A 14,991-nucleotide genomic window follows, 5' to 3' on the forward strand; every position below is an offset into this window, starting at 1 on the left:
TGTTACTCTAGCATTTTGTGTCCTTTGTTTTGGTGAAGCTGCATCTGCAGTGTAAGATTTGAGAAGTTTTCCCTCATTCGGAAAGCAACACCAAAACCAAAGAGCTGCAGTTTGGACATTTTAAACGGGAGACTGGGGCTGATAGCGGAGAAAGGCTGCGGTCAGATTACCAAGGGATGTCACAATCTGTGGGTCCTAAAATGGCCGCAGGACCTCGTGACCAGCCACAAAAAGTAAAAAAACCTTACAACCCAGTCTCTAGGTTTCTGCAAAGCCACGGCCAGAACAATGGATGGGTATTGGCCATGCAGAAACCTGCGAAACCAGGTCGAAGTCCAGACACTGGGGCGCTGACATCAGCATACTCACAATGCCCCAAGCCGACCTAAACAGTTCATCTCGTTAAGGGGGCACAATAGCCCATAGAAAACTACCTGGTAGGTGATGGGAAACCAGTTAAACCCATCACCTCGCAACGAAATACCAATTAACACCGTCTGGCCATCCCCGGTACCCCCGGACATAAGCGCAGATCAGAGAGAGAACTCATACATATCTTTTCGAACAAAGAGATTCCAAGATCTGGCGGGAGATAGGACGGGTCAGAATAGTATAACTGGCCACGACTTTTGGGTTTTAAACGCAAGAAAAACTGGTTGCAAGAAACGGACACAAGAAGGAAGTCAAACGAATGCAGGAGGAAGAAAAGACAGGCAAGAAGAACGGATGCAAGAGAGAGGAACAGGCACGCAACTCGAGAAGAAATACTGCAAAACGAACAGCCAGTAACCCCAGTAATAGCCCCATGGTGAGCATGTACCCCGATCTTGCATATCCTGGACATAGTTTAGTGTAGAGGGGAGGGTGGTTTGAATAAACGTTGGGTGTGTAAAGAAATATATGTTGGTCAATTTTGCGATGTGTCGTACGTTCCCCATCTTACAGTCAAGTCAAGTCAAGTCAAGTCAATTTTATTTGTATAGCACATTTAAAAACAACCCACGTTGACCAAAGTGCTGTACATTTGATTAGGTTCCAATAGAAAAAAAATATATATGTGTATATGTCTTGTAGAACTGTGCGTTTTTAGAATTCAGAGAAAAAGGTATTCGTGTATATGTCTTGTAGAACTGTGCGTTGTATGATTCATAGACAAAAGTATTCATGTGATTCGATATGTGTTTTATAGATATATCTTATAGAACTGTATAAGTATTCATGGACAATAGTCCCAAGCGCTAAATAAAAGCCTTTTTCCATTTAAACCCTGGTTTTCAAATCTGGTCTGGTTGAATTTTTCTGCACTATAAACGCTCCTGCATCTTAGTCCAGTGTCTAGAACCGTAGGGGGTGAGTGGGTCGAACCACTCACGGGGAACCAGTGTGCACGGCCTGGTCAAGGGATCAGAGCAAGGCACGGGGACCTTAGGTCGGGCGAAAGCTCGGCGCAGAAACCCCTTACAGCAGTTCCTTGTTGTTACAATACCCTATCAATGGTGTTTGTCATTTGGGGCACCTACGTAAAGCATATCCCTACCCCAAATGCAGAGCATTGCCTGGCATTTGCCATCTGCATCGTACAGCCTGCACAGACTACCAGCTATTTAACCATGAAAGGCTCGCCATCAGAGCAACTCGCCTGATACCATCAACGGCATCTAGCCAGAGGTGATGGAGATAGTTGCATAACCATCTCCTTCCTCCTGCTCGGCCGGATAACATTCTTATCCCGAGACTTCGCACGGTGGCGCAGCGGTAGAGTTGCTGCCTTACAGCGAATGCAGCGCCGGAGACCCGGGTTCGATCCCGACTACGGGCGCCGTCTGTACGGAGTTTGTACGTTCTCCCCGTGACCTGCGTGGGTTTTCTCTGACATCTTCGGTTTCCCCCCGGACTCCAAAGACGTACAGGTATGTAGGTTAATTGGCTTGGAAAATGTAAAAATTGTCCCTAGTGGGTGCACGATAGTGTTAATGTGCAGAGATCGCTGGTCGGCGCGGACCCGGTGGGCCGAAAGGGCCTGTTTCCGCGCTGTATCTCGAAACAAAACTAGAAACTAAACTAAACTTCCCCACATCATATCCAATTTCTTTTCTTCGCGAATTCACAAACTAATGGACTGGCAAAAGAGCCAGGGGTCACATGAGGAGAGTCTTTTTCAAATAGCGAGTCCAAACTCCAACTAACTTCCCCACCGGCGTGTTTGCGTGCTGTATCTCTAAACGAAACACATTTGCCTTGATGACATCACTGCTGGGAACTTGCTCAGAGAGGTCAACTTCAACGGTTGGAACAAGACTCCATACAGTGACAGAGCTTTCCACACATGCGCTACTTTGTGTTGGTGGGAGAAGAGTGTTGTGGCAGTACCAGCTACACTTCATGAAACAGCTGGGGAAACCTATAGAAACCTGCGGGGTGATTTTAGAGAGTTGCATAAAATCATGGGAGGAATAGATCGCCGAGACACACAGAGTCAGTTCCTTCCTACACACTCTTCACTTCTGTCATCGGCCATATAATAACCTATTGGCAGGTCCTTTGCAAGGCTAAACTTGAACTAGTTAGTGATTCAACCATTAGAGTCTCATTAACTATCGAAGGTGTCACAAAATGCTGGAGTAACTCAGCAGGTCAGGCAGCATCTCAGGAGAGAAGGAATGGGTGACGTTTCGGGTCGAGACCCTTCATCCAAGTCTCATGAACTTTCCTCGTTTAGTTTAGTCGAAACAGTGAGTTGAATCTTCAAGAACTGCAGCTTCCAGCAGGGGGAACAAAAGCAGTTTAATGACTGTTGTTTTCATCATGATACGTTGGAGGGCACCACATCGTGCTCTGCAACACGACTCTGTCATAAAACAATTTAGAAACGAAACTGAAACTCCAAGCATTGCACACTAATTTTCTCATTCTGTTCTTCTGAGCACACCGGAGGTTCACGTTTTAACTGAAGTCTGAAACACAAGGAATAAACTGGAAAGAAAATATGGCCATAAAGATGATGAGCTTGCAGTCGATGTGTTGGCTGATAGCCTGCCTGGCAATTCAGCCTTCTGGTGAGTTTGGAAATAAACTTGCTCCATTCCATTCTTAATTTAAGGAATACGTTAGAGCATTTATTGAAAATTTCCCGCAATATGGTAACATTTTATTCTTGCGCAAATTATGTCGGCATGATGTTAAAAGTGTTAATACGTACAGTAGAGCAATAATTCTGGAGTAAGTTCAAGGGAATTTTCTTAAGAATTAAACTACCTTGTGATTTTCGAAAAGAATGTTGCATCCGATTGTATTGCATTGGGTGGCACCGTACAAGTGCGAGCAAGTAATTCAATTGTCAATTGTACATTGGCAAAGGTACAACATTTTTACTGAACGAAAGTGCTTTAAAAGTTCTGAAGTAAGTGCAAGCAACAGAGTGGAACTTGACAAGGTTCATTTTCCTTCATTTGTTTATTAGTCAGCATCGATTAGTACGCGAACATTTATTCCTCTCACTTGTTTTCCAGTTGGTACAGTAATCGGTTATCTTCAACACACAAGTCTCTCGGTGGTCTGACCCTTCTTTCAGTTCTTTTAATTCTATGTCTCCTGAAGGAAATGGATTTTTCTGATTTGCTCTGATTCACTGCACGGTGGTGCAGCGGTAGAGTTGCTGCTTTACAGCGAATGCAGCGCCGGAGACTCAGGTTCGATCCTGACTACGGGTGCTGCACTGTACGGAGTTTGTACGTTCTCCCCGTGACCTGCGTGGGTTTTCTCCGAGATCTTCGGTTTCCTCCCACACTCCAAAGACGTACAGGTATGTAGGTTAATTGGCTGGGTAAATGTAAAAATTGTCCCTAGTGGGTGTAGGATAGTGTTAATGTACGGGGATCGCTGGGCGGCGCGGACTTGGTGGGCCGAAAAGGCCTGTTTCCGGCTGTGTATATATGATATGATATGATACACCTTATCAATATTTTTTAAATCTCAATTAATCTCAATTTTTAATTAATTCAATTAATTTAATTAATTTCAATTTTTAATCTCAATTAACACTCTTTGTTCTAAAACTCCCCCCCCCCCCCCCCCCCACCACGTGTTTATAAAGTAATTCATTCAAGCTAAAATGTCCTTGCAATGTTTCTGTAATGGGAAAGGAATTGCTCCAAGTTTCTGGAGTGGTTTCAAATTCATCGGTGAAAGAGCAGATCTATCCACCAACCTGTCCACCACAATCGACCTGCTTTCCAAACTAACTATTGAAACCCTGGGGAGAGGGTTGAGTTTCGAGGTTTTCTCCCTTACCTGAGAACCATCTGGTTTAGTTAGAGATACAGCGCGGAAGCAGGCCCTTCGGCCCACCAAGTCTGCCCCGACCATCGATCCCCGCACATTAACACTTCCCCAGCACACGCTAGGGACAATTTGCACATGCACCAAGCCAATTAATCTACAAACCTGTACGTCTTTGGAGTGTGGGAGGAAACCGACGATCTTGGAGAGAACCCACGCAGGTCACGGGGAGAATGTACGAACTCCATATGTACAGCACCCGTAGTCGGGTTGGAACCCGGGTCTCTGGCGCTGTAATCGCTGCAAGGCAGCAACTCTACCGCTGCACCACCGTGACCACCGCCAACTCTCTGACAACTTTGGAACTGCATAAGCTTGTTCACACCCAAGAGAGACACAAAATGCTGGAGTAACTCAGTGGGACAGCCAGCATTTCTGGAGAGAAGGAATGGGTGATATTTTTGGCTTGAGACCACTCTTCAGATCACAGGTATTTATTCACAAAATGCTGGAGTAACTCAGCAGGTCAGGCAGCATGTCAGGAGAGAAGGAATGGGTGACGTTTCAGGTCGAGACCCTTCTTCAGACCTGAAACACCACCCATTCCTTCTCTTCTGAGATGCTGCCTGACCTGCTGAGTTACTCCAGCATTTTGTGAATAAATACCTTCGATTTGTACCAGCATCTGCAGTTATTTTCTTACTCTTCAGATCACGTTCTGATCAGATCAGGGGAGAGTCAGTGGATGTGGTGTACCTCGACTTTCAGAAAGCCTTCGACAAGGTCCCACATAGGAGATTAGTGGGCAAAATTAGGGCACATGGTATTGGGGGTAGGGTACTGACATGGATAGAAAATTGGTTGACAGACAGAAAGGGGATAAATGGGTCCCTTTCGGAATGGCAGGCAGTGACCAGTGGGGTACCGCAAGGTTCGGTGCTGGGACCCCAGCTATTTACGATATACATTAATGACTTAGACGAAAAGTACCATTAGCAAATTTGCAGATGATACTAAGCTGGGGAGTAGTGTGAATTGTGAGGAAGATGCAATAAGGCTGCAGGGTGACTTGGACAGGTTGTGTGAGTGGGCGGATACATGGCAGATGCAGTTTAATGTAGATAAGTGTGAGGTTATTCACTTTGGAAGTAAGAATAGAAAGGCAGATTATTATCTGAATAGTGTCAAGTTAGGAGGAGGGGGAGTTCAACGAGATCTGGGTGTCCTAGTGCATCAGTCAATGAAAGGAAGCATGCAGATACAGCAGGCAGTGAAGAAAGCCAATGGAATGTTGGCCTTCATAACAAGAGGAGTTGAGTATAGGAGCAAAGAGGTCTTTCTACAGTTGTACTGGGCCCTGGTGAGACCGCACCTGGAGTACTGTGTGCAGTTTTGGTCTCCAAATTTGAGGAAGGATATTCTTGCTATGGAGGGCGTGCAGCGTAGGTTCACTAGGTTAATTCCCGGAATGGCGGGACTGTCGTATGTTGAAAGGCTGGAGCGATTGGGCTTGTATACACTGGAATTTAGAAGGATGAGGGGGGATCTTATTGAAACAGGCGGTACGGTAGCGCAGCGGTAGAGTTGCTGCTTTACAGCGAATGCAGCGCCGGAGACTCAGGTTCGATCCTGACTATGGGTGCTGCACTGTAAGGAGTTTGTACGTTCTCCCCGTGATCTGCGTGGGTTTTCTCCGAGATCTTCGGTTTCCTCCCACACTCCAAAGACTTACAGGTATGTAGGTTAATTGGCTGGGTAAATGTAAAAATTGTCCCTAGTGGGTGTAGGATAGTGTTAATGTACGGGGATCACTGGGCAGCACGGACTTGGAGGGCCGAAAAGGCCTGTTTCCGGCTGTATATATATGATATGATATGATGATAATTAGGGGATTGGACACATTAGAGGCAGGAAACATGTTCCCAATGTTGGGGGAGTCCAGAACAAGGGGCCACAGTTTAAGAATAAGGGGTAGGCCATTTAGAACGGAGATGAGGAAGAACTTTTTCAGTCAGAGAGTGGTGAAGGTGTGGAATTCTCTGCCTCAGAAGGCAGTGGAGGCCAGTTCGTTGGATGCTTTCAAGAGAGAGCTGGATAGAGCTCTTAAGGATAGCGGAGTGAGGGGGTATGGGGAGAAGGCAGGAACGGGGTACTGATTGAGAGTGATCAGCCATGATCGCATTGAATGGCGGTGCTGGCTCGAAGGGCTGAATGGCCTACTCCTGCACCTATTGTCTATTGTCTATTGAGTCATATTTATTGTCGTGCTCACAGGTATGGTGGGGAACAAATACCATGAAAATCTTGCTTGCAGCAGCATCACCAGTACACAGACAAGATGCTAAACATAAATAACACATCAATTCTGCCTGGGGAAAAAAGCAAGATATGAATGCAAAGCGCAATTAGGAAACAAGTTTGGACTGGAGGCCGATGACTAATGGTGTGCCTCAGGGAATGATGCTGGGAAAGTGGGCCTGTTTCCATCCTGCTTCCTAATTCGAAGGTATCACGACAAGCTGGAGTAACTCAGCGGGTCAGGCAGCATCTCGGGAGAGAAGGAATGGGTGACGTTTCGGGTGGAGCCCCTTCTTCGGACTCAGTCTGAAGAAGGGTCTCGACCCGAAACGTCACCCATTCCTTCTCTCCTGAGATGCTGCCTGACCCGCTGAGTTACTCCAGCTTTTTCTGATACCTTCGATTTGTACCAGCATCTGCAGTTATTTTCCTACCCTGCTCCCTAACTCCATCATTCTATTGGTCCAAGGGTTAGTCCATGGTGTTCTATTGTAGAGGTAAGATTAGGGCTGCGCAGTTTGGTTCAGAAACTTGATGTTTGTAGGAAATGAGCTGTTCCTGAACCTGGTGGTCTTAGACTTTGGGATTCTGTACCTCCTTGCCGATGCTGGCAGCAAGCAGAGTTCCTGGCCTGGTTAGTGGGGTTTTTGAGCCGGTGCCTCACATAGATGCTTTTGATGGTGTGGTGGGCAGTAACCAAAGATACTCGAGGAACAAGATGGAGCACTCCGTTGAAATGGCCCATACTGAAGTGTAGTACGCAAAGGAGCCATTTTAGTAGTCAAAACCCACTGTTCGTTATGCCTCTCGCAGTGTAATCAGTGTTGTGGGGGAACAGTATGTGTGATGATACCATTAAAATGCAGAATACATCTCATCTATCAATTCACAGATTTTTGTTATTTTTCTTTTAAAATGTTTCTGTAAGTTTCTGCCTAAAGTGGCGTCATGACATACTACGGTTTTTAGGGTGGAGTGGCCTATCTTGCTCCTCGACTATCTTTGGCAGTAACTGTGGAACGAATGGTTAGACGACTTTTTGGGTTGGGACCATTCTTTGGACTCTTATCCTTATTTCAGATCAGGGTCCTTGGCGTTGTTGACATGAAGTCCGAGGAAGGGTCTCGACCCGAAACGTCACCCATTCCTTCTCCCCAGAGATGCTGCCTGACCCGCTGAGTTACAACAACATCTTGTGTTTATCTTCGAATAACATCATAACCCTTGCCCTGTCCCATCCTGTCCCGATATCAGGTTTGTTATTCCTTTTCCCATCTGCTTCCATCTGCCCATCGCCTCTCTCTAACCTTGTTCTATTTATCACCTTCCAACCTCCTTCTCCACCTTCCCCCTCTCATCTCCACGTTTGCATCTGTCAGCCCAATTGGTTCCTTATTTGTTTGCACCGATTATCCACCAGCCTTTGCTGAAAGTCGCCTCCCTCCCCTTCCTTGCTCCATCTGCCCATCCTCTCCCACCTACCTTGGGTTTTCCACCATCACCTGCCAGCCCATGTCTCACCCTTCCAGTTCAAGAATCAAGAGCAAAGAATCAAGAGTGTTTTATTGTCACTTTTCCCAGATAGAACAAAGAAAATCATACTTACAGCAGCTCAACAGAATATGTAAACATAGTGCACTGGAAACAATATAATAAACCAGAAAAAAAGGTCTGTGTGTGTATATATATATATATATATATATATACATAGACATACTCACATATGCAAATACACATACATATATATATATATATATATATATATATATATGCATGCACATATATATATATACTAGACAAAGTGGGCCCGTTGGGCCCATTCCCCACTCCCCCATTCTCTCCTCCCCCATCCCCACTCTTACTCTCCCCACACTCTCCCCTTTGGCCCGTCCTCTTAGGGTTTCCATTGTATCCGGGAGGGGGGGAGGGAGTGAAGGGGGGAGGGAGGGAGAGGGAGGTTTGGGGGAGGGAGGTGTGGAGTGATCGAGGGGGAGGGAGTGGTGGAGGGAGGGATGTGTTGAGGATGGAGGGGGGAGGGAGGGGGGGAGGGTGATGAGAGATGGGGTGGTATTTGTGGAGGGAGGGAGGGGGGGGGGAGAGAAGGGGGAGGGAGGGATGGGGGAGAGGGGAGGGATATGGACCTCCCCTTTTCCCAGTACCCCTCTTTCCCCCACCACCAATTCCCCTCCGCACTACCCCTGTTGTCCCATTCCCCATTCTCAGACCCCCCCCCATTTTCTCTCCCCCAGACACACTCTTAGCATCAGTTAAAGGCCCGGGAGGGGGGGGGTGCGAGGGATCTGATCAGTGAAAGTCCCGGGTGGGGGGGGGGGGGGGTGCGGGAGATCGCATCATTCAAAGGCCCGGGGGGGGGGGGGGGGGATAGCGGGGAGATGTTCTCCCGGGTGTGGGAGAGAGGAGAGAAGCAAGGGGAGAGAGGAGAGGTGAGCCGGTGATCGCGGGCTTGCGCCGCTAACGGCGTCCATTTTTTTGGTGCGAGTGAGGAGATGCCGCGCATGCGTGCTGAGTACAGAGTGAGGGGATTCCGCGCATGCGTACTGAGCACAGCCGCACCGCAGCGCCCCCCTTCTGTCAAAACTTCGATAAATGAGGGGGGGCAGCGCTTTTAAACCTCTGTAACTTAAAAAACATGCGACCGAATTAAACAAAAACATCATTTTCCAGCAGCGAACCGCATGGTGATTAAGGCGGTACAAAAATCGTGTCGCTACGGTTCACCGTTTTGCCGCCATTGCCGTATTCAGCCGACATCAGTGAAATATATATACATACAAGATCTGAGTTTTAGTAGTATACTAGAACAAGTGTGCCCGTTCAAAGCGGGCCCGTTGGGCCCGTCCCCACACCCCCCATTTTCTCCTCCCCCAGCCCCACTCTTACTCTCCCCACACTCTCCCCTTGGGCGGAGTCCCACTCCCCAGTCCCCATTCTCAGTCCCCCCCCATTTTCTCTCCCCCAGACATACTCTTACCATCATTTTGGGAGAGAGGAGAGAAGCAAGGGGAGAGAGGAGAGGTGCCACGCTGAAAGCCTTCAATAAATCAGTAGGAGGGGGGTTGGGCGAGTTTTTTGACGTCACACGCTGAAGGCAATTGAAGAAACGGCTTTCAGTGAAAGGTCCGGGGGGGGGGGGGGGGGTGCGGGAGATCGCATCATTCAAAGGCCCGGGGGAGGGGGGGATAGCGGGGAGATGTTCTCCCGGGTGTGGGAGAGAGGAGAGAAGCAAGGGGAGAGAGGAGAGGTGAGCCGGTGATCGCGGGCTGGCGCCGCTAACGGCGTCCATTGTTTTGGTGCGAGTGAGGAGATGCCGCGCATGCGTGCTGAGCACAGAGTGAGGAGATTCCGCGCATGCGTACTGACCGCAGGCGCACCGCAGCGCCCCCCTTCTGTCAAAACTTCGATAAATGAGGGGGGGCAGCGCTTTTAAACCTCTGTAACTTAAAAAACATGCGACCGAATTAAACAAAAACATCATTTTCCAGCAGCAAACCGCATGGTGATAAAGGCGGTACAAAAACCGTGTCGCTACATTTCACCGTTTTGCCGCCATTGCCGTATTCAGCCGACATCAGTGAAATATATATACATACAAGATCTGAGTTTTAGTAGTATACTAGAACAAGTGTGCCCGTTCAAAGCGGGCCCGTTGGGCCTGACCCCACACCCCGTTCAAAGCGGGCCCGTTGGGCCCGACCCCACACCCCCCATTCTCTCCTCCCCCAGCCCCACTCTTACTCTCCAAGTGTGCCCGTTGGGCCCGTCCTCCTGATCTGTGTCTGTCAAGTGACCACTATAACTGTCTTTTTTTTCTTCTTCCTAATCAGATGTGCAGCACTTTGGTCAACGTGGGTTGTTTTTAAATGTGCTATACAAATAAAACTGACTTGACTTGACTTGACTTGACTTGCAATAACAAAAAAGACTACTTGGAAACTTTTCGAAACAATGTAGCCGTCACAAGCTGAAGACTGAATCTGCACCGCAGCGCCCCCCTGAAAAGGGGGGGGGGGCAGCGCTTTAAAACCTCTGTAACTTAAAAAATACGCGACCAAAGTAAATGAAAATATCACGGCCGATCGTTCGGGAGGTTGGCGATTAAGGCGGTGCGAAAACCATCGCGTCACGGTTGACCGTTTTGCCCCAATCGCTGTTACGAATAAATATACACACGATATATTCAGGTCAAACCCAAAAAATATATATATATATATTCACAAGATCTGAGTTTTAATAGTATACTAGAACAAGTGTGCCCGTTCAAAGCGGGCCCGTTGGGCCCGTCCCCACACCACCCATTCTCTCCTCCCCCAGCCCCACTCTTACTCTCCAAGTGTGCCTGTTGGGCCCGTCCTCCTGATCTGTGTATGTCAAGTGACCACTATAACCTTTTTTTTTTTTTTTCCTAATCAGATGTGCAGCACTTTGGTCAACATGGGTTGTTTTTAAATGTGCTATACAAATATAATTGACTTGACTTAACTTGCAATAACAAAACAATCAGTGCTTTTCCGGAAGCTTTTCGAAACAATGTAGCCGTCACAAGCTGAAAACTAAATCCTTTTCTGGAAACTTTTCGAAACAAATGTAGCCGTCACAAGCCACAAGCTGAAACGTCTGAGAAGGGTCTCGACCCGAAACGTCACCCATTCCTTCTCTCCCGAGATGCTGCCTGACCTGCTGAGTTACTCCAGCATTTTGTGAATAAAGCTGAAAACTAAATCTGCACCGCAGCGCCCCCCTGCAAAAGGGGGGGGGGGCAGCGCTTTAAAACCTCTGTAACTTAAAAAACATGCGACCCCGTCCCCACACCCCCCATTCTCTCCTCCCCCAGCCCCACTCTTACTCTCCAAGTGTGCCCGTTGGGCCCGTCCTCCTGATCTGTGTATGTCAAGTGACCACTATAACCTTCTTTTTTTTTTTTTTTCCTAATCAGATGTGCAGCACTTTGGTCAACATGGGTTGTTTTTAAATGTGCTATACAAATATAATTGACTTGACTTGACTTGACTTGACTTGCAATAACAAAACAATCAGTGCTTTTCTGGAAGCTTTTCGAAACAATGTAGCCGTCACAAGCTGAAAACTAAATCCTTTTCTGGAAACTTTTCGAAACAAATGTAGCCGTCACAAGCCACAAGCTGAAAACTAAATCTGCACCGCAGCGCCCCCCTGAAAAAGGGGGGGGGGGCAGCGCTTTAAAACCTCTGTAACTTAAAAAACACGCGACCAAATTAAATGAAAATATCACGACCGAGCGAGCGCGAGATTGGCGATTGAGGCGGTGTGAAAACCGTCGTGCTACGGTCCGCCGTTTTGCTGCAATCGCTGTTACGTATAAATATACGATATATTCAGGTCAAACCCAAAAAATATACATATATATATTCACAAGATCTGAGTTTTAGTATTATACTAGAAAAGAGGGCCCGTTGGGCCCGTCCCCACACCCCCCATTCTCTCCTCCCCCAGCCCCACTCTTACTCTCCAAGTGTGCCCGTTGGGCCCGTCCTCCTGATCTGTGTATGTCAAGTGACCACTATAGCCTTCTTTTTTTTTTTTTTCCTAATCAGATGTGCAGCACTTTGGTCAACGTGGGTTGTTTTTAAATGTGCTATACAAATAAAACTGACTTGACTTGACTTGACTTGACTTGCAATAACAAAAAAGACTACTTGGAAGCTTTTCGAAACAATGTAGCCGTCACAATCTGAAAACTAAATCCTTTTCTGGAAACTTTCGAAACAAATGTAGCCGTCACAAGCCACAAGCTGAAAACTAAATCTGCACCGCAGCGCCCCCCTGAAAAAGGGGGGGGGGGCAGCGCTTTAAAACCTCTGTAACTTAAAAAACACGCGACCAAATTAAATGAAAATATCACGGCCGAGCGAGCGCGAGATTGGCGATTGAGGCGGTGCGAAAACCGTCGTGCTACGGTCTGCCGTTTTGCTGCAATCGCTGTTTCGTATAAATATACAGTATAATCAGGTCAAACCCAAAAAAAATATATAAACAAGATCTGAGTTTTAATAGTATACTAGAAAAGAGGGCCCGTTGGGCCCGTCCCCACACCCCCCATTCTCTCCTCCCCCAGCCCCACTCTTACTCTCCAAGTGTGCCCGTTGGGCCCGTCCTCCTGATCTGTGTATGTCAAGTGACCACAAAAACCTTCTTTTTTTTTTTTTTCTAATCAGATGTGCAGCACTTTGGTCAACATGGGTTGTTTTTAAATGTGCTATACAAATATAATTGACTTGACTTGACGACTTGACTTGCAATAACAAAACAATCAGTGCTTTTCTGGAAGCTTTTCGAAACAATGTAACCGTCACAAGCTGAAAACTAAATCCTTTTCTGGAAACTTTTCGAAACAAATGTAGCCGTCACAAGCCACAAGCTGAAAACTAAATCTGCACCGCGGCGCCCCCCTGAAAAAGGGGGGGCAGCGCTTTAAAACCTCTGTAACTTAAAAAACACGCGACCAAATTAAATGAAAATATCACGGCCGAGCGAGCGCGAGATTGGCGATTGAGGCGGTGCGAAAACCGTCGTGCTACGGTCCGCCGTTTTGCTGCAATCGCTGTTACGTATAAATATACGATATATTCAGGTCAAACCCAAAAAAATATATATATATATTCACAAGATCTGAGTTTTAGTATTATACTAGAACAAGTGTGCCCGTTCAAAGCGGGCCCGTTGGGCCCGTCCCCACACCCCCCATTCTCTCCTCCCCCAGCCCCACTCTTACTCTCCAAGTGTGCCCGTTGGGCCCGTCCTCCTGATCTGTGTATGTCAAGTGACCACTATAACCTTCTTTTTTTTTTTTTTTCCTAATCAGATGTGCAGCACTTTGGTCAACATGGGTTGTTTTAAAATGTGCTATACAAATATAATTGACTTGACTTGACTTGCAATAACAAAACAATCTGTGCTTTTCTGGAAACTATTTCGAAACAATGTAGCTGTCACAAGCTGAAAACTAAAGTCACAAGCTGAAAACTAAATCCTTTTCTGGAAACTTTTGGAAACAAATGTAGCCGTCACAAGCCACAAGCTGAAAACTAAATCTGCACCGCAGCGCCCCGGCCCGTCCCCACACCCCCCATTCTCTCCTCCCCCAGCCCCACTCTTACTCTCCAAGTGTGCCCGTTGGGCCCGTCCTCCTGATCTGTGTATGTCAAGTGACCACTATAGCCTTCTTTTTTTTTTTTTTCCTAATCAGATGTGCAGCACTTTGGTCAACGTGGGTTGTTTTTAAATGTGCTATACAAATAAAACTGACTTGACTTGACTTGACTTGACTTGCAATAACAAAAAAGACTACTTGGAAGCTTTTCGAAACAATGTAGCCGTCACAAGCTGAAAACTAAATCCTTTTCTGGAAACTTTCGAAACAAATGTAGCCGTCACAAGCCACAAGCTGAAAACTAAATCTGCACCGCGGCGCCCCCCTGAAAAAGGGGGGGGGGGCAGCGCTTTAAAACCTCTGTAACTTAAAAAACACGCGACCAAATTAAATGAAAATATCACGGCCGAGCGAGCGCGAGATTGGCGATTGAGGCGGTGCGAAAACCGTCGTGCTACGGTCGGCCGTTTTGCTGCAATCGCTGTTACGTATAAATATACGGTATATTCAGGTCAAACCCAAAAAAAATATATAAACAAGATCTGAGTTTTAATAGTATGTAGACTAGAAAAGAGGGCCCGTTGGGCCCGTCCCCACACCCCCCATTCTCTCCTCCCCCAGCCCCACTCTTACTCTCCAAGTGTGCCCGTTGGGCCCGTCCTCCTGATCTGTGTATGTCAAGTGACCACTATAGCCTTCTTTTTTTTTTTTTTTTCCTAATCAGATGTGCAGCGCTTTGGTCAACATGGGTTGTTTTTAAATGTGCTATACAAATATAATTGACTTGACTTGACTTGACTTGCAATAACAAAATAATCAGTGCTTTTCTGGAAACTTTTCGAAACAATGTAGCCGTTTGACTTGACTTGACTTGCAATAACAAAAAAGACTACCCCACACCCCCCATTCTCTCCTCCCCCAGCCCCACTCTTACTCTCCAAGTGTGCCCGTTGGGCCCGTCCTCCTGATCTGTGTATGTCAAGTGACCACTTTGGCCTTCTTTTTTTTTTTTTTTCCTAATCAGATGTGCAGCACTTTGGTCAAGGTGGGTTGTTTTTAAATGTGCTATACAAATAAAACTGACTTGACTTGACTTGACTTGACTTGCAATAACAAAAAAGACTACTTGGAAGCTTTTCGAAACAATGTAGCCGTCACAAGCTGAAAACTAAATCCTTTTCTGGAAACTTTTCGAAACAAATGTAGCCGTCACAAGCCACAAGCTGAAAACTAAATCTGCACCGCGGCGCCCCCCTGAAAAAGGGGGG

The 14,991-nt window shown here is 46.8% G+C and overlaps 1 protein-coding gene across 1 annotated transcript in view; it reads left to right on the forward strand.

The window, feature by feature from the left end:
- The first annotated feature begins 2,902 nt into the window (after positions 1-2,902).
- LOC144601581 (uncharacterized) overlaps positions 2,903-14,991 on the forward strand; it is a 60,204-nt gene continuing 48,115 nt past the window's right edge. The window contains exon 1 of the mRNA XM_078413789.1: positions 2,903-3,056. Coding sequence (XP_078269915.1) covers positions 2,987-3,056 — 70 coding nt within the window. The 5' untranslated portion in view covers positions 2,903-2,986. The remainder of the gene's footprint in view (positions 3,057-14,991) is intronic.

This window comes from Rhinoraja longicauda, chromosome 17 (genome assembly GCF_053455715.1).
Source record: "Rhinoraja longicauda isolate Sanriku21f chromosome 17, sRhiLon1.1, whole genome shotgun sequence".
Classification (NCBI taxonomy): domain Eukaryota; kingdom Metazoa; phylum Chordata; class Chondrichthyes; order Rajiformes; family Arhynchobatidae; genus Rhinoraja; species Rhinoraja longicauda.